Source organism: Pempheris klunzingeri, chromosome 16, assembly GCF_042242105.1.
Source record: "Pempheris klunzingeri isolate RE-2024b chromosome 16, fPemKlu1.hap1, whole genome shotgun sequence".
Lineage (NCBI taxonomy): Eukaryota > Metazoa > Chordata > Actinopteri > Acropomatiformes > Pempheridae > Pempheris > Pempheris klunzingeri.
Window position 1 is genome coordinate 13,231,108 of NC_092027.1, and position 23,434 is coordinate 13,254,541.

The 23,434-nt window shown below is 41.1% G+C and overlaps 1 protein-coding gene across 4 annotated transcripts in view; it reads right to left on the reverse strand.

The window, feature by feature from the left end:
• The window catches only part of elmo1 (engulfment and cell motility 1 (ced-12 homolog, C. elegans)), a 104,619-nt gene that overhangs the window by 18,762 nt on the left and 62,423 nt on the right, over positions 1-23,434 (reverse strand). For all 4 annotated transcript variants that reach the window (XM_070846126.1, XM_070846124.1, XM_070846125.1 and 1 more), the window contains one exon: positions 13,233-13,369. In XM_070846126.1, coding sequence (XP_070702227.1) covers positions 13,233-13,369 — 137 coding nt within the window. The remainder of the gene's footprint in view (positions 1-13,232; positions 13,370-23,434) is intronic.

Sequence of the window (23,434 nt, forward strand, 5' to 3'; positions counted from 1 at the left end):
GCATCAGCCGTAACAAATGACCGTGCCCCTCTTGCCGACCAATCGGCTGTTGTCACTGCTCCATTTGCCTAAGAGGATGCTAACGGCATCATTTACCAGCTGTCAGTCAAAGGCTCAGCCACCACTCAAGCCTGCGTGGTGAAATCTGGAGATTGTGGTGCTTTGGTGGGCAAATAATAAGGCAGTAATCACAGAATAATGACTTTGCAGATACTCCCAGAAAGCAATCAAAAAGTCAATCTCACAGGGTGATAACGGGAGCGTTGGTGAAGTGTGTTAGGCATTTAAAGGCTTGAAGGAGACAAAACATGCATGCTTGTGCACATACAAAAGGAAAGTATTCACAAACGTAAGAGCACACAAAAAGTACACAAGACACATGTTCACCTCTGTCAGAGTGCCTGTTTTTATAATAAGGAGGAGACAAAGACAATACAGAGAATCTATTTCCTGTAATTGAAATGGTAATTACGCTTCCCCTCTGTGCCACCATGTCCCATGTTCAATTAATAATTATCTCTTTCAAAGTTGACCAGGATGTCACTCAAAATAAAACAATGCCACAGAGATGGAAATGAAAACATGCCTGTCTTTTATTATGCTGTACAGAGAGAGGAGCACTGGGATTGGTTTGATTAAACTTAGAAGCTGATAAAAATGCAGTTGGTTGAATAAAGATGCAAAAAATGTGATTTGGAAGCTGACAGGACTGAAAATCACAAAGCTGGGGTTGAAGATCTATGGCTCTTACGTCAAATTTAAGACATAATACATTAAACAATTGAGCTTTCAGCCACTAGCGTAGCCAACAGATTGTAGTCCACACTGGATCAAATCAAGCATTGATGAGCCTTGTTTGTGCACTCACTATGTAGGCAACCAGATATTGTTTACTTCTGCTTTCTGTTTATGAAGTGATAGTGACACTAATCTATGCCAACAATGCCAACTGTGCTGGTTTTTGCTCTCTGTAACCCCCGTCGTCTGTGTGAGAGGACGTTTGGGGAGGCACAACAAAACACAGATCTTCGTCTGACAGGCGTTAGACAGCACACACACTCCACGGCTCAGCTTTGGTCACAACACAGTCTTGTGCTTCAAATGCTTCCAACTGGCTCGGGCTACAGTCCATGCTGCTCTGCGTGTCAGATGTTGTTGGTATCGTAGACACAGACACATTTGTAATTTCGGATGAGATGACATTCAGGCTAACAACTTTGGGGCAACTTTGTCCCCATTTGGATGGTAATATTGCCACCAGCAAGGATGGAGGTTGTCAAATGTGACAAAATTAATATGCATCACATAACGGCCAGCATGAACGGTAGTAAAAAACTGTTGCTTTAGCTTTTTAGTGATGCATACTTAACTAGGGATGAAATTAGATTAACGAATCTAATCTGAAACCATTTTGTGACACTCATTTTTCAAGATAACTTGCCAAACATTTGCTGGTTCAAGCTTCTCATTTGTGGGGACTGGCTGCTTTTCTGCATTTCACATAATTATAAACTGAATATCGTCTGACCTGTTGGCTGAAGAAAATCAGCATCACCTTGGGCTCAAATGAAAAATGCATGCAGAGGTACATTTTATCCCAATTTCTGGTATTTCATCTATGACCTCAACGTGGTTGCATACTGCAGTGCATCATACTGTATGAAATGCCAAACAAGAGACAGTCAGAGTGCCATTTCATAGATGCTGAAGAGCAAAAGGTGAATGCGGCAAGATTCCCAGATTATATTTAGTATATTCATCTTTTCTTGTTAGACTCTCCTGACAACCCTGTCATGGCTCCATGTTAAGTCTGCTGAGAGCAACTAAGTGGAAAGGCACTACTTTCATCCATTAAAATTTCAATTATGTATCTAAGCCCCACGGCTCCAATGTGAAGAGTTACTGTATCTGGGTATCTCAATAAAATAAAATAGAGTGGTAAGGGATAAATGTAACTTTGAAGTGCAGTGAAAAGCAGCTTTCCTCTGTTAGTGAATGCCTTAAGGGACCCTTTGACAGCATTACTGCACCACAGGGAACAGCACAGTGTATTGTAGGCAAGGCAGATGTACAAATCTAATTCATTCCTTCTCTTACATGCATTATACAGCATGAACAAGCACCAATAAATACAAAACAAAACTACTAATGACTATGAAATTCCCAATATTCCAATGTATGCACACACAAAACACATCTGGAGAGACCCCCCCCCCGCATCAATGCAATTCATCCTTCCACATGAGTGATGCAGGGTCGATGCCGGCTGTTGCTTCTAGTTGTTGTTGTTGTTGTTGCCATATTTAGAGTGCAAGCACTGCATGCCCAGACAAACTGTCAGAGGAGCTCTTTTTCAACAACCAGCTCAATGTGAGGTGCAGCACGGCCCATATGGATGACTGGAGAGCAAAGTCGCCTGGGAAAAACGACATTTACTGTGAATCAAGAAATGCTGATGAAAGCCAAGTGCTGACCTTGGCTTGTGTACAGCTCTGCATTAATGAGCGTTGTATCATGACACAGTTGTTGCAGGAAATATGAACACTCTGCATTAATTGTCCCAGGGGGGGATGAATAAATTGGTTGTGATGAAACATCTATTCAAGGACATCAAAACAGCTATTGTTTCATTATATGAGATAACACTCATCAGGGATGATCCTTTTCCTAGAGTCTAGATAATGCATCATTGCTGAGTAGAAATACTATTTGAAAAATTACTTTTATTGTCTGTTTGGATCTGGTTGAAGCTACAAAAGCTGCAAAACTGAAGCCAGTCAAGTTCTCCATGAATAATGCAAAGAGCAGCCATTTACGCCAGTTAAAGGGTTTTAAAAGTTTGACATTGCACAGAGAAAGGCCATTTAGACTATGGGGAGCTGCTCAACCCCTAGCAGTGTGCACTACACAGCTCTTCCACCAGGTTTTGCAGCACGTAAGCAGATTTCCACAACAAGCAACAGGGTGCAGGGATTGACAGTAAATGGCATCCTTCTCTTCAATCCCACTAAGAATTAAAATGAAAAATGTCAGAGAGAACAAAGATACTGGGTTAGAAAACTAATAATGTAATTATTTACAGTCTCATATAATCCTTGGCATCCTGGTTAGCTGCTTTGTATAATTATGTTCTGCTTTTCATTCTGCACACAACCTCTTGCCAACTATTTGCTCTCACGCGTTTGGTCTGACATCGCCATTAGGCACGCTGAGGCAATTTAATTTATGCGCGTGCGGCTTTGACACAGCCTACCTCTTTACCTCTATCTTTTTATTGTTGCATAAAGGAAGGTGGACCATCGAGAAACAGCAAGACCCACAGCCAGAAAACTACTGAGCCCCAGATATCTGTGTTTGTCTCCCTTCCTTACATGCGTCATCACCCTAAAATTGACAGATGAAGTGCTTCAAATTAAACCCAGATTCGAGCAGTGATACATCAAAATTGGATTATTATGTGATATTAATGATAAGGCATACAGCAGCCACATCCCAGCATGTATCCACAATAAGACACACCCACACATCAGAGCATTTGTCGAGACTTTTCATGGTCTGCAATAAATCTAAAGCACATGCTGTATGGACTGCTGTGCACAAAAAGGATTACCCACGCATGTTTGTATCACAGAAATACACACTTACTTATCGGTAAACAGACACGAATAAACAAACTGATAAATAACTAAATCAAAAGACAAGAAAACCTTAGTTTGCTTTTCCCTTGCTGGTCTCTAGTGAGCTGTTGTGAAGATGAGACATCAGTATCATTATATTGAGAGAAAACAAAACAAAATGTTAGCTCATGCAACTCTGCTCATGCAACTCTGATGGTTTGATGCTAATGACTGATGATCTCTCTGGTCTGATTAGTGAGCTTAACTTCGGCGTTCTCAGTGTGAGTGGTCCAACGCTGCCTGAGATCTGAGATCCCCCCCTTAGGCACACACACACACAAAACACACACTCATGAAAAACTAATACACTGGAAAAAAAAAAAGTCTGTGCATACACACAAAGATCAGTCGTCAAACTCTGCTCTTGCTACACAATTGTAAACAAACAATGAGGGGAAAAAACACGTACACAGCACTACAAGGACTCCATCACACCAATTTGTTGCAATGCATGTACAAACACACATCCACGCACTGTCCGAGTGCGCATACACTCGTGCAAAAACAATAAAGCAAACCTTGTTAAGGGAGTGGGAGGTGAGGCAGCCAGGCAGAAAGATATAAATAGCCTGTCTGAATTCAACAATAGAGGTGGAGGGGGGTCGAGAGACAAGAATGAGGAGGAGGAAAAGAGAGAGAGAGCACAGGATGGACAGAAAAGAGAAAAAGAAAGAGCTATAAGGGATTAAAGGAAGGAAAGAGGCCTAGAAAGATGTAGGCAGTTAAGGAGGTAAATAAACCAGTATGGAATATGAACAGCAGGTCTCATTGCAGGGAGGAGAGGAGAGGAGAGGAGTGGGGGAAGGGCTGGTTTACTGTGTCCTGATACGAGTCATAAATGTACCATTTCATGCAAAGCACGACAGCAGCAGTCACAGTTGTAGGCATATGGCAGCATGTGCAATGCTTTCACCAACTGTCCCAAGCTACTTCCTGGAATCCAAACATGGCAACCACCCAAAACCCTTTGGCACCTGCACTCACATTATTGTCACATCACTTTTGCCGGACACACCAGCATCCATTTCACTAATCATGTATGCATGTATGCATGCATGTTAACCTTCTGGTGAAGAGGAGGAACTGTCCTGTTGCTAAAGAGCAGAGACAGAAATCATTTGCATTGATTAGCATTAAGTGTCCTTAATTGATTTGCGGTGAGCAGCTTTAAATAAAACTGGAATAGCAGCCAAAGGTGAAGTCAAAATTTTTCTTTAATAGTAACTAAGGGCAAAGTGATGTGAGATGGTTCATGAGAAGGTCGGTGTGCTGCTGCTATGACTGTTGAGGATTGTGAATAATCCCACATGGGACAGGTCAGCCTTCAACATGGTTGAACAAAGCAGATTATCCCCCCTCCCCTGTATCACCCTTGGCCAGAACAGAAATGTCAAACACCAATAAAAAAGGCTTTGCTTTACATCCCTGCTAGGTTTATGTAGCTGAAGTGCTCGTCTGTAGTTACTATAAAATGGGTGACCAGGTGCAAGGTCTCGTACTCAAGGGCACTTTTACAGGACATAGACGCAGACAACAGTGGGTTTACTTAGTGACTGAACTTTGCTTGGCATTTTAACTAGGGGGACAGTTTGAGATCTTGGGAAATAATGTTAGTTGAGAAGCTTGTTGAGAAAATTGATACCATCTTTCGTCTTTTCAATATGAAGCTGGACAGTTCAGCGTAGCAGAAAGACTGTACAGAGCTATAGCTATCAAGAAATAGTTGGGCACCCTGGTAAAACCACAATGGGTCATTTTGAAACTTTGGTTTTTGTATGAATAAAACAAATGAGATATAAGATGTTAATTAGTGAGCTTTAGAGGTGCACATAAGTAAGCTGCTTCTCCATGTTTCCAGTCTTTTTGCTAAGCTAAGCTAACAAGCCCCAGCTTCATACTGAGGAGACAGATACCTAAGTTTACCTTAGCTTCAGAGTGGTATCACATTTCTCACCAAACTGTCTGTGAACAAGTGTATTTTCCAAAAGGTTGAACAACTTTCCTCTAATCTGTCACTTATTTTTTTAGATGAATGAATTATTTGTCTAGAAAAACAGCAATCACAAAGCTCAGGTTAATGTTTTATGTTTAATTACTTTGCATTCAATTTACAATTATATAACACTGCGGTAAGTTTATGTATTTGATGAATGAAAATTGTTGAAGAATATATTCTAATCTATATATTGATTAACCTTCCACACCATTCAGCACAGTTCAATATAGAAGGTCATCTGGTAGCCAAAACACAATTCCTTTGTACAAAGCCATGTTTAAAAGGACAGTAAGTGGATACAATCTGACACTACAGTCCAAAACTAATGAAATCAGGTTCTGGCAATGATTCACAGACTCCTGCTCTACAGTCTGGGGCTGACCTCACTCTAATCCTGTGTCAAACCCCTCTGGTTAAAACACTGGTTGAAGCTCATCCAAGGCTGAGAGAGACAGTGTGGAGTGGTGCAGATCAGTAGTAGTGGCATTGAATTCCTCTGGTGACAAACGGTGGGTGTTGGTGTTGTGGAGTAATCCCATTCACAACAACAAAGCCCAGCCCCCCCCCACACACACAGTACACTGGAATACAGATGATGCCTGGTGTGCGATGGGGAGTAGGTGAACAGAGGATGTGTGTAGATGTGGGTGTGCTTTTGTGAGACAGGGTGAAATTGTAATCCAGCAGATTATATTTGTGTGTGTTAATGAAAAGGCTGTAGTCTGGATCCTTGTCTAACCTGCTTATGCCTCGCTGAGTCTACACAGCCCCATCTGTCCCACCTCTCTCTCTTCCACGGTGCCCCTGTCCCATCTTCTCCATCACTCCCTGCCTTTTCTTCTCCTCTGCTTCCTCTAGCCATCGCCCCCCCCCTCGCCCCCACCTACTCCTCTGCAGCCAGGCAACAACACAAACAGTCCCTCTTCCTCTTTTACTACCACCTCCCCTTACTCCATCCGTCCATGGTAAGTGAAAACCACCCTCTCTTTCTCATTTCCATTCTTAGTACTTACATGTCACCTCCATGTTTCCAAGTGTGGTGTGATACTCTCCACAGTGACTGATGAATCCTCGTGCTTTCGCCAGACAAGGAGTTTTTAGTGCCCAACGGGAGACCGGGAAGGATGGAAGGATGAATGGAGGCAGCAGATGGTTCCTTGGAAGAGCAGTCTAGCTGATTGTGGACAGTTAGCTTTAGCGGTAGTCACAATAAGGGAAGACTCTTCTGTAAACACAGGTTGGGCAGCTCCTCCTTTTGCCTTTTCCCTTCTTCCTGTCTTGGCTATTTGTTCCTTCTGGTCTCCAGTTTAACTCTTTCTTCTAGCATATTCCCTTTAAATAAAATAATTAAAGAAAAAAAACAACAAGCTCTTCCTGTTTCTTCTTTTACTCTGCCCCCTCTACTATGATATTTCTGTATGCCTTTCTATCTGCCTGCCTCCTTCTCTCTGTGACTCTAAGAGCATCAGCCAGGCTGCTCTGCTTCGCTTATGTTGATCTCCGGGCTTATGCCCTGATTGGACACACGCCACGATCAGAGACGCCAATGGTGGTGCTGCAAGTGGATCACATGATAAGAGTGTGTGTGTGTATCTCTGTGTGTGTGCGTGTGTGTGTGTGTGTGCGTGTGTGTGTGTGTGTGTGTGTGTGCGTGTGTGGAGAGAGAGAGGTTTAGGCGGAGGGGGAGGGAGGGATGAGAGAAGAGGAGGAGAGGGAGGAGGAGGGGTATCGTGAGTAGCTGCAAGCCACTACATCAGCAAGGGATTTTTTTTTCCCCCCCGAACGCCTGAGCAGAGAGAGATGGAGGCTTTTTCCTCTCTGTTGGGGAGGTGGAGGAGGAGAAGCTCTCAGCACAGACGTTTGTCTTGTACGGCTGCCTGTTGTCTCTTCATCCAGAGTCTCTGATAGACGCACACAAGCACTGATGCACATAAACACAAATGTGTACGCATGCAGCGGAGAAGTGGCTCCATTTTACCGAAACAGAGCCAGAGTAGTGTAGCACAGCAGTGGTAATTGGACGGGGGTTGCTATGGAAACAGGGGAAACGGTCGTAGCTGTGCCGTGGGAGCATCAGACTTGCCTCTATTAAACACACACACACACACATCATGTACACATAGCATACACATACACCTCTTGCTCTTCTACTAAACACTACATTTAGAAAGCAAACAAGACAGAATGTGTAGTGGCGCTACATTGGTGTGTGCGTGTGTGTGTCTTAAATGAGCATACATTCATGTCAGAGCCTTTGTGTATGTGTGTGTGTGTACATGTTTTTGAGTGCGTGCACGGCAGATGCTCAGTCAGCCATGAAGAGCCAGCGGCTGAGAGAGCCTTCAGCATTTAAGAAATGCTCACAGACTCGCAGACCACAGCACCGTGCAGAGCCAAACATTGATCAAACCTGAATGAGGTGTTTTAGTATTCCACACCTCAGAAAGCTCAGTGCCGTCGGTGTCGGGCAGCGACTGTGGGAGCTGCAGGGAAATCTAGCCGTGTTTTGAAGTGGACGCCTTCAGAATAATCCTCGACACAGCTCATTACCCATCCACACACCCTACAGAGGACACATCCTCATATACTGTATGTACATGGCAGCCTGCAGACATCTACACATTATAATTACAGACTGCTGCTTTTACAACACAGCCAGGATTATTTCACCAGAAAGCAGGGCTGGACTCAATAAAGGGAATTTCTACAAATATATTCCAGTAGACAGGATTTCTTTAACAAATCGATTGGTTGATTTAACTGACGGATTTGTCAGATTGTTTGTCCAGTACTGTCTACTGTAAGGTGTGCTTACCAAACACCAAAGCATAGGCTATTTGTGAAAATCATTGTGGCTATCATATCGACTACTTACGACTAATCCTTCACTAAGACACCATAAAAAAGACTGTAAATTTCTCAGTTGACTGAGACACCAATAAACTGAATAAACCAATTAAACTTCAGTCCAGTTTAATGGCCGATTGGTAGTAGTTGAAAAGGACGATAATTGTGCTTCAGATCAGTGGAAGTGGGATGTACAGTATTACTATTATGCATTACTGATCCTGGGCCCTTGCGACAGTCATGCTGAACACCATCCAGCAATAGGTGAGCCAGCACTCTACATCATTACTAGCTTTGACATTAATCCTCCAAACTTGCATTAATGTTCTTACCTTTGTACAAAGTTTCATCCCTTCATATTAATTTTATTACATTCCATTTATCTTTTATTCTATAATTTTATTCATCCAAAGAATTATCTCCTTCTTTCCTATCCCTTATAGACACAGTGAAATTAAAAGTAGGTAAAGTAAATTCTAATCCTGTGTCTCTGTGGTAATTCTTCAGTTATCTCTTGGTATATGCCAGATATAAGTCAAAAAACGTTTTCATTTTTATAACAAAATCCCTGTCTTTTCTTTTTTCTCTCCTGTAAAATGTTTCAATATTTTTTTATGTCTATGCTCAAACTTGGGCGTGCCTCTAAATGTATTTATCCATGTGATTAAGTAGCTACTGTAAACCTTATGTGTCAGAGGTAAGTGTGTGGATTTCTGTGTGCAGCTGTGCTCTAATTAATTAATATTACAATGTATTGTAATGAATTTGATTAAATTCCTCTCTTAATTATACCCCACATTCTGTTTTATTTATTTATACAGACTGGAAGCTAAAGATGCTCAAATTACTGCTTCACTGTGACTTTAAATGTAATTTTTGCGATTTCTATTTTCCCTTTTAGGAAACTCACTTTACTGACCCTGTAAAACACTTTAACTCGAGCCTAATTTTTGTCTTCTTCTCATTACTAATATTTTGTCATCTTTATTAGCTTATGCTAATGCTCAGGATTTGGTGGGATTTAAGCTGAGCTTTCCCAGCGTGCATCTTCCTCCTCTCTATCTTCTTGTCATTTTGTATAATGAAATGTGCAGCCAGTGACTTTTTCAGTAACAGATGAACAACTCAGTTTTTTGTTGACAGAACTGGGTAGAAAATGACAACTTTCCGACATCATCAGAGTGGCTGATGTCTCCAGAGTGTTTCTAAGTTCATAGTGGATACAAACTGAGACTCGGCATTAGAGGCTGGAAGCGCAGAGCTCCACACGCACCATTTAGCTGATAGGAAGCCCTTGAGACCAAACAGCCTCGCTATCGACAAGCTGCTGCTGAATTTCAAACTCCCAAGGTATGGTGTGATGAAAGATGAGGTCAGGGAGGAAAGAGGGGAGAAGGAAGGGAAGCCTCATCTATCCGAACTCAATCGAAACTGACTCTCGCCTTTAAGGGAGGGGAGTGAAGGATGGGATTGAATAACAAGATTGCTTCGTAGGGGAGGTGTGTGTACGGCACGCGTGTTGAATTCTCCCTCAAGATGAACCAGAAATATAGCTCAGCATGAGATGCAGTAATCATTCCAAGGCTATTAGAGATGGTCGCATCGCTCCTGCTATATCCATCATTAAATTAACTCAAGAATGTCGATTCATCATTAGAATATTTAGATCATCAGACAAACAGACTAAAAATAAAAGCAAACTCATAAGTGATTCTCCTACCAAAGGCTTTACTAAGTGAGTGACAAACCCACAAAAACACAGAAGGTTATGAAGACTTCAACGGACTGTAGGCGGATTTAACATTTTTTCAACAACGGCTTCAAAGGATGACAAGATTTTTCTGTTTTTCATCTTCACTACAATGTTATGATTATTCATTCACAGCCTCCTGCTGTAGATGCTGTATCAAGTCTCAAACAACAACAACAAGAAATAAATTTTTCATATTACTCGGTTATTTCCTTTGTGAAAGTTGAGCTTTAGACTTTATTGACAGCCTTGCATTCGAGAACTAACTTCTGTTTGTAATAACAGACTGGCTGATGAAACTCACACTGCTGTCTTCCATCATTAAACTCATAGTGAAATAACATAATAAGGATGATGCAACTCCAGCATCACTTCATTTATGCACATGAACCATCACTCCATTCACAGACAAAAGTAAGATGTGCAAAGTTTTGACAATTTATTAGGGGGATGCTGGAGGTTGAATTGGCAATTACAGTGCCACCTTCATGTAGCGCACGGTTTGTCTACTAAGAGTATGGTGACATATTGGACCAAGAGGAGTGAAAATTTGAAGCAAATACAGAGCCGAGGGCCGTCATGTGCGAGGAACCGTTTCAATGCTGGTCAAAGTCAGTAAATATGAGCAAATGATTTGGACCACAACAAATCACTGTGCAAACTGTGACTTGGACACAGGGTGGCTTGTAGCTTGTGTCAGTGTGTTTGGTGTTTGACTCCATAAGATAATCATAATTTGTTTCACAAATCAGGGAAAAGCGATGTAGCATCTGTTGAGTGCTACATCTGATGCCCAATTGAATACACTACACACATACAATATCTGTCATAAACACCTCATTACGATCACCGTCTGGTCATGCACGCACACATATTTCCTGTGTGAGCCGACTCAACATTAGCCAGGTTACAGAAGCTTAGAGTTTTTCATCTTCATCCAAACTCCAGTGAGCTCCAAATGAAGATGTAGTGGCTTAATTAGTGGCTCAGCCAATGGAGGCAGCTAATGTTTCATTATATGAGAGGAAAAAACAAGGTAGGAAAAATTGAAAATCTAAAAAGTCCCCAACAAGTGTATGCAGTTTCCTCTCTCAATCTGCACCATTAACAAGGAAGCGCCTGGAGCATGTTCATCTGAACAAGAAAAAACACATTTCCATGTCTCTGCACCTTAATCAGGCCTGATATTTGCATGGGCAAGTTTGGCAAAGCCATTCTGATAAGGAACATAATTTAAGATATGATTAACATTGTTTTAATTAAAAGTGACTGTGCTTCCTGCCAGTGTCCACAACGAAAGTCAACAATGCACAGCCAGAATTCTGTATGAAGTCCAACTTGAAATAGAAAAATCACCCCATTCTGTACCACTGCTTCATCCTCAGTGTCATCATCAATTAGGCGTCTAGTTCTCATTTTAGATTCTCAGCTCAAGTTTGATGAATTATGAAATAGTTAAAGACCATCAAAACAAATTTCGACTGTTTTTGTTCAGCTCAAACGTATACGCAAGCCACATAAATCCTGTTGTGAGGTTGTCTGGGACCATTCCCCCAACTCAGTAATCAAGCCTAAATACCATTATACCGACAAACCTCAAAGGTGAAGTATTGCAAAATTCTTCAAAAAATATAATTAGCGAAATTTTAACGCTTTAATAGAAGTTCTTATTCATCAAAACAACACTGGTAGTGATATAATCTATATATAATCTATATACAGATATAATCTGCCTACTGATTAAAAAAATAATTGCTAGTAAAATCTATACTTCCATGAAGTCACACACACACACACACACACACACACACACACACACACACACACACACACACACACACACACACACACACACACACACACACACACACACACACACACACACACACACACACACACACACACACACACAATAATACACCATTTACACAGTCTTGTACAATACTTGCAAACACAGACACTTAGATAATTCTGTTTTATCTATTAATTTGTTTGGTTATTTTAACCTAGATTTAGTTGCCCTATATACAGTACATCTGTTACATTGCTTCTCTGTATGCAATAATGTTTATCTGTACCATCCCTGTTATATAAACAAACAAACAAATAAATAGGTCACTTTCCATAAAATCTGACAACATTAGTTTTTCTAACAGAAAATGTCACATTTTGCATTTCAAAAGAAATACATGCTATGAATTCTTATGATGTTGAAACTTCATGAGTTCAGTTCTTTTAACGTTTTCTTTAATTAGTGAGTCAAGATATGAGGAGTGTCCTAAATACCAAATCAACTTGAAATCGTAAGAAACAAACAAACAACTGGGAAAAATCTACTGCCAATTTCAAATTTGGAAACTTTAAAAATGATCCTGGAGCTGTTTCATCTCTATCTACAGAGTGTTTTAATGGTTTCCAGCTGTGAGGAGTCCATCGGCAACACACTCAAACAAATTTGGCAGCATACTGGCATCAAGTGTACTTAATTTTGTCACTTTTCTAGTGTGATTGCACTCCTTACTCCAAACCTAGTTACAACAAGTTTATAACATGGAAATTGGCCTGGCATTGCCAAAACAATTCGCAAATGGTAATTAGTCTGGAGCCTCTCAGTTAATTTTCGATTTCCAACAGGCGCAGATCAACGGGCGCAGACCAAAACAACTACAAACATGAAACGCCAGCCATCTAGGTTGTTTATGAAAATGCTTCAATGGTATTCTTCTATCAGTTATCATATCAAACCCACCCCCTACAGATAAACAATTGTGATTGGCCCAACCCAGGCCAGGTCGGCTGGAAATCTGTCTGCACGGGGAGGTGGCCAGACATATCTGCCAGAACAAATAAAACATGAGCTTGGATATTCATTTGGTTCCCAGGCTAAAAAGAAATGGGACACAGTGATGTTTTTTCATTCATCTCAACCTCCTCCTCTCCCAAAAACACACATGCAGCGTACCTTGTTGAAGTCTTCACTTGTGGCTCTCATCTCCTTCCAGGTTTTGTTGAGCAGTTGGATGCAGATGCAGAAGAATTCCTCGAAGGAGCGATCGTGGGTGAAGAACATGGGGTGGAAGTCGTGGCAGTTTTCACTCGCTGTGAAAGACAACAGAGACGGGGATTTAATGATGCTTCTTAGTGAGTGACGGCAGTCCATTTTAAGGTGACCCTTAATTTGACATAAGACAAATAACTTGAACTAAATTTGGGTCATACAAAGCTGTAATCACTTGTAGCCAATGTCATAAATAACGCTCTAATGGGTGCAGTAATTACCTCGTATTCATTGTGTAATTATTGGGCCAGTGCTCATCAGTATTTAGCACCACTACAAAATGGGTACGCTATTATGTTACCAGCGGTTGGTTTCGGTTGAATCTTCTGTTGCTAGTAGCAACCACGATGGGCCAGCTCCATAGCACATTAAATGACAACGTTATATCCACCATTTGTCAGATCTGCAGTAAATATTTACAATATTGAATATTGAAAAGTGCTCTTTTTATTATTGTCATTTTGAGATTATCGATTTTTGTGAATTGTTCCAATCCAGTTTCCTTCTTACTGTGCTAATTCATTTTTGCAACATGTTTAGTCTACCTCTTGTTTATGATATTTCATCTTTTTCTGGTTTATCATTGAATTTCTGTTCAAATACTGTTTGTACAGCTCTACAATTGCTTCTAGTAAAAACATAAACAGTGAGTTGGACTCTTGCGCTATAGAGATTGGTTTGACTGCTGAGCACCTTGAACTAACACAACACTCATGTGTCACCAGCCAGAAAACAGCATTAAAAAGATTAGGCAGATACAAAATGGGGTTACACAGATGTTGCCTTAGATTTATTGGCATCGTTATACTGTGTCATGACAGATCGAATTGTTGTGATCCAATAAATATTTCAGCAGTAAGGGAGACAATGTGTGGGAGTCTTTCTAATTGTTTTCAAGTTGCACCTTCTTCATCTGTCACATATTCAGGTTTGCAGAGATTTTTCAAAACACTGTGTATGAGCTTGCTGCATAGCTAAGCACCTACTTACAAAGTGAGGGCAGAATATTATATAACAGCAGCCATGATACAAGATAATTGGGCAGCAGCAATTGGTCCCAAAAAAGTAAGACATTCTTAAGCCATACAGACAGCACCAGGAAAAACAATGTACCAAAGCAATGTTTTTCAATCTATAACAACAAACTTAATATCCATTAAAACACGACTATGACTATTCCTTATTGTAGAAGCATATTTGTGGAAATTTTCACAATTGAGTCACAATTCATCGACAGCCAGTCCAGCGGTAAAGTTGGTCAAGCATGTGTTGTGGATACTTTCAAATTGTAGCTGCTTTTGCTAGTTCCTCCAATGTAACAGTCCCTGCCTTTAATACACACACACTGCATCAGTGGCTCATCTGACTGTAGCCTTGATTTCTTTTGTATGTTACCACTGCATCCCCTTAATCAGAGCTCAATCAGTCTGATCCCAATAAGCCTGAGCCTGACTCACATCCACTACATGTCCACATACACTGATGCATAAATAAAAGAAGAGCGAGTTGGGCCGGCAAAGGTCCTTACTTTTCTTCTCCATTGAGCGACTCATGCCATATGGTGGCCTTCAATTTCTAATTATGTAATTGGGCCTGAAGGAATGTGGCCCCTAGGCTGGACCTGAACACCTAACTAATACACAAAAACAGGGAGCCCACACACACAGCTACTGTGACTAAACCTCACTTAGCAAGAAAATGTTACAGATGAAGTCATCAAATAACTACTACTGAAAGGTTTAAAAGTGAATATCGTGATGGTGTATGACACTTAAGCTTCAAAGAATAAACCATCAGGACTGTGTGTAATAGATTCTTATTCAAAACACGGCATTTTCCAGGTGATAGGGAGTACAGAATGATGAAATGTGACAGATTGTTCATATGAGATCATCTGAATGGTCTGGGAGGGAGTTTATGACTCAGTATTTCAGACATGGCGGGAGGTTGATGTGTTTCTAGGTTATATCATAGACAACCATTGAGAAAGCAATACAATTCCCCAATGAAGAAAGGCTGCGTGTTATGGAAAATGTAGCTCCTCATCAACTTCAAACATAAAATACTCTTTGGAAACAAACTGATCAGCAAACGCTGGATTAAGCAGAGAGTTTTCATTTACCAAAACCAGAGGTGGTTTATTTTCTTTATTAGCAGTGTACTGAAGCATTTCAATCCCCACTATTTGTGTGAGAGTGTGTTTGAAATATGAATGAGAGGAAAGATGGAAAGGAAGGGCTCTTCAATGCCCAAACCATAATAACCAAGAGGTAGAATAACAAGGCTTGATGTTCATTTGAGCTAAATTCGTCTCCCTCTCATCATCTTGCTAAGATGAGTTGCGCCCTTGAGCCGAGGGTTGGTTCATTTAAAGAGTTTCAGAGAAGAGCAGCAGGGCACTGACCCGCCATGAGCAGCCATGAAATTGGATGGAAGAGGTCAGGCAGCAATTGAAACTTCACAGTATAATGAGTGATGCCCGCGGGCCATGGGCACAGCGACCTGAACTTGATTTGGAGCGATGGACGAGAGATTAAGGGCAGGGCGAGATGGAGAAATCTGGGGGGGATGCGCTACCGATGCCGATACTCAATCAAGAAACTAATGGAGGTGAGCCAAAACTAACTGCTTAGTCAACAGTACATTCCCCTAAGGGACGGACACAGGAAAAACCAGGAAATCGATTTAAAAAAAAAAAAAAGATTACATTTAAACTAGAATTACTGCTTCATGGTTGCATGCCTCAGCCAACCAGTCAAGTTGTAGTTTACATCCATGTCTGTTAACAATTTAGCATCCAAACAAACAGCCAGAAAACATTGTGATGTCACAGTGAAGTTGACCTTTAAACTTTGGGATACAAAATGTCATCATTTTATCCTATTAGACATTTGTGTGAAATGTTGCCATAATTACCGAATGAATTCAGTTAGAGCCAAAAATTAGTTTTGTGAGGTCACAGTAACTTTGACCTTTGACAAATGAGACCTAATAAGTTTAACCTTGAGTCCAAGTGGACATTTGTGCCAAATTTGAAGAAATTCCCTCCAGGTGCTCCTAAGATATTGTGTCCATGAGAATAAGACACAAGGACAGATGGACAACCTGAATAAATAATGCCTCCGGCCACGGCTATCGTCGGCGCAGAGGTATGAGAAAACATATACCCATTTCTGGCCAGCTGGCAAAAGTTGTTGGGAAGGTTGAAGTTTGGATGGATCTGGGAGCTAAATGGGCTGTTTATTGATAGGACCAACAGAGTCCTGAGGTGGCAAGGTGAGGGGAATTACATGTCAAGGCCTATTTGAGAGATACAGACAGTGAGCAGTCTCATGTGGCTCTGCAGAAATTTCTCCATCCTGAGGTTTTACAAGGCATGCTGAGTTGCAGACAGTTTTATTACCTCTCGCAGGGCTCAGCAGGACCTGAACAGCACCGCAATGAGGCAAAAAAATCACTATAGCGTGTTGATGCTCAAAATTGTTCACAAACGGTGCTCTGCATTGTAATATTTCTATCGCAAACTTACCCAAATGGTTACAGAGTGTGGATCACTGAATATTTCATCAAACAAACATAATTCATCCATGCTGAGGAAATAATTTAAGACGGGGAAATCTGGGCACAGCTGGTGTGCATTTCCGCACACTCATGCAATGAAAACACAACGGTATGAGGTCTAATACTTGTATCTATGGTACAAATGAATAAAAAAAAAAATCACAATGTAGTCCTGAACACCCAGTTTTACATTCTACTCCAGCACACTGGATTTCAAATGACTTGTGGACATCTCTTTTTTACCCTTGAGGGTTTGTATAAAAAGGGCTATGATTTCTACATTGGTTCATTAATGCAAACACCCTCAAATTAAAGCTGAATGTCACCACAGTTCCATCTCAAACCCAGTACACTGAAAGACAGAAGAAGGCTATCCTAATACGTCGAGACTGTTTCACTGATTCTTTTAGAATTATCAGCTGTTTGAATGTACAGTTTTTGCAGAATGGGTTAATAAAAATTCAACAATTTAGTGCAGCACCTCCTTTTTCAGCATTGCAGCTGTCTTCCAGTTAGATGTAATGTCACGATTGAATCACTCTCACCACTGCACAAACGCACTTAAATTTATCCCTCTGAATGGAGATGACACTGCATGAGTGCAAAGTCATGTTACTGTGATTAGGTAACTATTGCTTTAAGTCTAAATAGCCTTAAATCACTTTTTTTTTCCCCAGAGCAATGCTTCAGCATTATTCTGACACTGAAGCTGCTGAATGATGAAATAAAAACATCTGCTATACAATAAAATACTGTACCACACATCACACTGACTGATGGGGCTTAGTGACTGGAATGGCTGTACTGAAGGTCTTTACTGAAGAAAAAACACCAAGCTCCTCGCTACGCTTGCCCCAAATCGTTAGGCTGCACACGACCTTAATCTGGGGCTGACCGCAGCCACTGTGTGTGTACATGTGTTTGTGTGAAACTGGCAACAGGGAACCATTAGGAAACTACTTTCAACACCCCAAAGTGTCACTACTGTTTTCACATTAAGGGCTCTGGAAAAATGAGGCTACTTCATAAAAATGTCTCTCTATAAGAGGACAAATGGGTGAGAGGGAACTATACAGTACACACATTTCACAGTGGAACAAATAAAGTAAGTTCTTTCTACTAACAACAATTACACCTGTCTTTGTTGGAGCAAAATGAAGATGACTGATGGGTGTCACAGTGCAGAGAAGGTATTTTGTCTTAGCAGTTATAGAAAAACTGCCTCTGTAAAATCTGTGATTGGGAGGTGACTAGATATAGCAGCACTTCAACAGTTTTCAGAGTTCAGCTGCATTCTACCAGGACTTTCTTCTGGTCTTTTTCCATAGCTGCCTTTAGTTTAAATAGTCTATTTCTATGTAAAAAAATAATTAGATATTGAAAGCATCACGCCATGACCCATGTCACTAAAATGGCTACGAAACCCGGGGCTAACCACTGTGAACTGGACTCTTAATTGGTTGAAACAGGTTATGTAAAACCCATTCTTTCTTCCCTCCGTTGAGAAACAGCCTTCTCTCCCACAGGCAGGCTAACATGGTCACGGAGATTGGGTGGGCGACTGGACACATCAAGTGCCTGAGGAGTCTGACACTTTTCGGTGGATGAGTCACACAGCCGGGGACACACAACCACACACACACACTCTCGCACACACATGCATAAACACAATGAACTCTACTTGTAGCCGGATGACACGCCATTCACAGCAGGGTAGATATGAACTCTCTCTGAATTTGAGTCACTATTTATGACTCTTTTAGGCAAGCATATGGGTCCACAGCAGTCAATTTAGATGGATTGGAAAATGGGCTGTAATGAGTTCTCTTTGTCCTGCATGCTTTACATCCATCTGTACAGCCAGATGTTCAGTGCCTGTACCACCCATAAAGTAGGTAACAGGACACGGTGATGACCAGTTCAGGTTATGCTGGTCCATATGCCCACATGAATGAGCGGAACTTGATGCTTTACGGTTATGGTGCAGCGCTTTGTGACCATATGCGACTACAAAATTATGACAAATTGATATGATTTGGTGGTACAACTGATTGCCTTTGTTGTGACACACAACTACTGCGCAACTTCTTACTGGACATGATGGGGAGGTGACGTTTTGCTTAAGGACACCTCAACGGGGTAAAAGCTGAAAGCCTTTCAGTTACAGTGCCACAGAAGGGCTGCAACTTATTTTTATTCTCGATTTATCCATTTTCTTTAAATTATTGTCTTCAGAATGTAGAGTGAACAATGCCCATCACAATTTCCCGAGCCGGGAGTTTGTTTTGTCCGACCAACAGTCCAAATCCCAAAAAGGTACAGTATTCCACGTACAATGACGCAAACAGAAAATCTTCTCATTTAGGCAGTTAGAACCAGCAAATCTTTGGCATTCAAGTTATTCATCGACAGCAGATATCCCCACTCACACTACTACCCTGTTGCCAGGCCATTCTTGAGCAAAGATAGGGACTTGAAGTACAAAGTAAAACCAAACACACAGGAATTCGAGAAGTTCACATACAACATTTCTGATGAAAAACCAGAATCTCTTGTCCAAACTGCTGTATTCACACAATGTCAGAGGAATGAGCATTCACACATTTTTCTTAGATGTCTACCCTCACTGCTAGCCTTCTAGTCACATCATTTAAATTTTGCTTTTTGCTGCTGTGTTATATATTTGGATTATATATTATATTTGTTATTTTGCAGGAAGATTGTTGACACTTATGAATCAAGTTAGATATAACATCGCTGTTAGAAATTCACAATATCTATGACTGAATTACAACTTGGGAAGCTGATGCTGTTCTGCCTCAGCTGCTCCTGATTACGCTCTGAACGGTATGATGTGAATGCGTCATAAGCTCTGTAGGCAGAGAGGGGTTCCAAGTCATTGGTTGCAGACTAAATTAGACACAGTGAGGTTCCACAACATCACACAATATCATCATGACAGCAAGACAACTCAGGGGGTGTACAGAGTTCTCTCCTCGTCTCATTTTCCCTCCATTCATCCATCTCCTGGTAAGTGTGTGGCTGGGCTCAGGTCAGGGTTCACTGTCATCCATGCACTGAATATGTGCCTCGATTTGTGTGTGCGCGTGCATGCTTGTGAATGCAAGCGTGACCGAGTGTGGGACAGCTGTCGCCTGTCACGCTCTTCTCAAAGTCCATTCAACGTGAGGGCTCTGTGACGTCAACTAAGAGCTAATTACTCAACTGGCCACCACACAGATGAGTTCTGAAGAAAAGAGAGGTGGCTAAACTTTATGTGTGCACGGTTGTGTGTCTGTTTGTACGTGTGGGTAGAGAGAGACGTGAGGGCTCAATGCCACCCTGACATCTGTCAAGGTCCATTTGTTTGTGTGTATGCGTGTCTATAAATGTGCACAAAGTAAGCGAAACAACCCCCAGAGTCACCTTGCAGCGATGCCACATGATGAATACACAGCGAAAAGTGTCATCCTCACTCTAATTACAATACCAGCATGCCCCGATGTCCAACTGTGACAAGGGAAGTGTGTGTGTATGCGTGTGTATGCATGTGTGTGTGTGTGTGTGTGTGTGTGTGTGTGTGTGTGTGTGTGTGTGTGTGTGTAGCAAGCGGCGTCAGCACCATCTTTCCGGTCCTGTCACTGTTTGCATGTGTGCAGGATGCAAAGGCAGCAGGTACACAGAGATGCAAAACACGGCTGGCTAGATGACTTAGCAAGCTGACTATGTACTTCTCTTGCTACAGCAAACACCACCGTGTCAATGTAATGCATATAAGGCTTATAGCATAGTAAGTCTATAACAACTTCATTTATCAAAGATTTCTCACTAACCATGATGCTCTAATGTGGAACAAATGTTACATAGATTTATGTAGCTAGCTTTAATTTAGCTTTAATTTATTGACTATTTTTGAACTTGTCAGACCCAGAGTGGGGACACTTCAACACATCCCCTGGAACAACTCTGAGCTGTGCAGCAATTGTGTCAAGAGTGGTTCCGATCAATATTGCGAGTCCCGTGACAATTTGAGGGATTAGGTCAAATACAATTTTTCTCTAAGAGCTAAGCTGTATTACAATTATTTCTCCTGCATTCAATGTCTGCAGGTAGTTGGACGTGCATTGTCCATGGTCTTAAAAACACAGAATCCTAAAAAGGTTTTCCAGCCTTGCGGATAAGTGGGGCACCACCTTGGAATACGATATCTAGTTCTCTTAATACATAACATCCATGGATCAACACAAACAGAAACCACACAAAGATGTTTTGTCTGTCAGACAGATAAAATGGCAAAGCAGGAACAGCAATTACCATTCGTACTAGAGTTCAGCAGGAAAACTAATTAGCCTCTAGGCTAATTAACATCTTGCTATCACTGATAAGGTAGATTCTGGCCCAAATATGTCAACTTAAATTGTGACGTCTCTGGGTCTCTGAGATTGGAATCTATGAAATGTTGAATCAGTTTTATAATGTTTGGGCCACACCAGTGGGGCTGCTGGGTTGTGCTTTCTATTCCAATTCTGACACAATGATCATTAAATAAAGATGCCGGAGAATGAGGTCAGTGGTTCACATTAAAATAGATATAGAGATATAAAAAAATATTCATAGCACTACAAAATAAACTTAAATTATTTGTCCATATAATCCAATGAGAATTAGTTATTTTGAGTTTATTTGCATCATTTTTTCCATTTAAAAGGAGGATGAGGCACATGTAAGGAACCGTGATTAGATATGGATGAAAAGAGAGAAAAGTCAAGGGCTTATTTCCTCTGTGGTTTCTAATTGTGTAACTAAACCATTTTAGCATGCCGAGTCACTAACAATGGTCAAAATGCGTTAGAGGACAGAGGGGGAGCGAGGGACAGCAGCAGATGGAGAGCAGGGAAAATAAGACTGAGGAAGGCATGCAGTGAGTCCATCAGCGCTCTGGACCGAGATACATCTCCAGCAAATTTAGCAGTACATCTGCTTTAACAGACTCATATTTTCTCAAATACAATAAGCTCTGTGCAACTGCATCTAGCTGTGAGTTTTCTATCAAGTCAGAGCTGCCATCGGGTTACATTTATTAAAAATACAAAAACAGAACTCATATCTTCCATCTTTCACTACATCAGATATAGGGGCTACAGTACGGACTATAATATGCTCCTCCTGCCAGACTCTTCTGATGGAAAATCTCAAATCAGACAGTGTGAGTCATGATTACATAAAGAGACACAGTCTGTCTGAGTTTGCCCAAATGCGGAAACAGAATTGTTTAATCACAACAGAACAAAAGAAAAGTCTCCAGCTCACATGCACATATGTCTGCATGCACACATTCACACGCACATGAAAGCACATAGACACAGCCTGTGTGTGTGCATAAACTATGACTATCATACGATAAAATAATAGATAGGGATCATCAAAAACCAGTTGAGATGAAAACACTGTAACTGTGCAAAAATGAAGCATCTTCCATCTTTCCTTTAACAGGGAGCGCTCTTCTGTCTGTGCTGTTTGAAAAGGAGAAACCAAAAGTATTGGACAGTGGTTGCATAAACCGCTGCAAGACTCTTCTCTCAGCTGTGTTTATTACAGTGGGAGACAGGTTTCTGCTACCACTGGCTATATCCAAATAAGAATTTGAAGAATTTGCTTCAAGGGCCGTTCAGCCATTGGATGAATCAAAGCAAAAATGAAAACGCAAACAACAAAAGTTAATAACATTTAACGTTACTTTTTTAAAATAAAACTATATGAAAACTAATTTTCACATTCCAAACCTTTTCCTATTCCAAAAGCTATTCCTATGTGTTCCTAATCCTATTCTTCAGCTAGGACTTCAATCAACTACACTGTCTGAGAGGGTGTGTGTGTGTGTGTGTCTAGTGAAATGCTAGTGTTTTGTCTCTTTCCTCTTTCCTGGGGCTTTTCCTGGAAAACAGCTTCAGTTTCTTGAGAGCACGGTGTGTAGATTTTGAAATAAAAAGTTTGAGTGGTAAGTATGGGGGACGGGCTGCTGAGAGTGTCCTTGGAGAAAACATGAAAGCAAAATGGCAGCACTGTCATAGGCTGGGCTGTGCCGCACTTCTTCAGCACACCAAGGGTCACTGAGAGCTGACACGGGACAGGAGTGTCTGAAAAACTCAAAGGATGCTCGAAACTTGAGATTTTCAAGTATCCATCCATCTGTCAAGTTTGTTATTTGTGCACTCCAATTTAAAAACCTTTTGCTGGTGTATGCCTGAGGCTACAGAGTGGAAAACCCTGAAGGATGCTCCCCCTTTAACACAAGGCTGCAACTGACAACTGTGTGAAGTGGTTGCTGACTGCTAAATAGATCCTCATGTCACAACTTGAGAGATACTTGGGATTCTACACTTGGCCTTTCCTCCTCTCACCATCATCCACTTTGCTTATGATTCATGGAGGGAGATTTAGGGCACAGATTAGCAGCTAAAACCTTGAGACTTAACAAGTCATTTCAAATGGGATCACTTTTCAAGCTAATGGTTAGTTCGCATTAATGTTAACATGCTAATGTT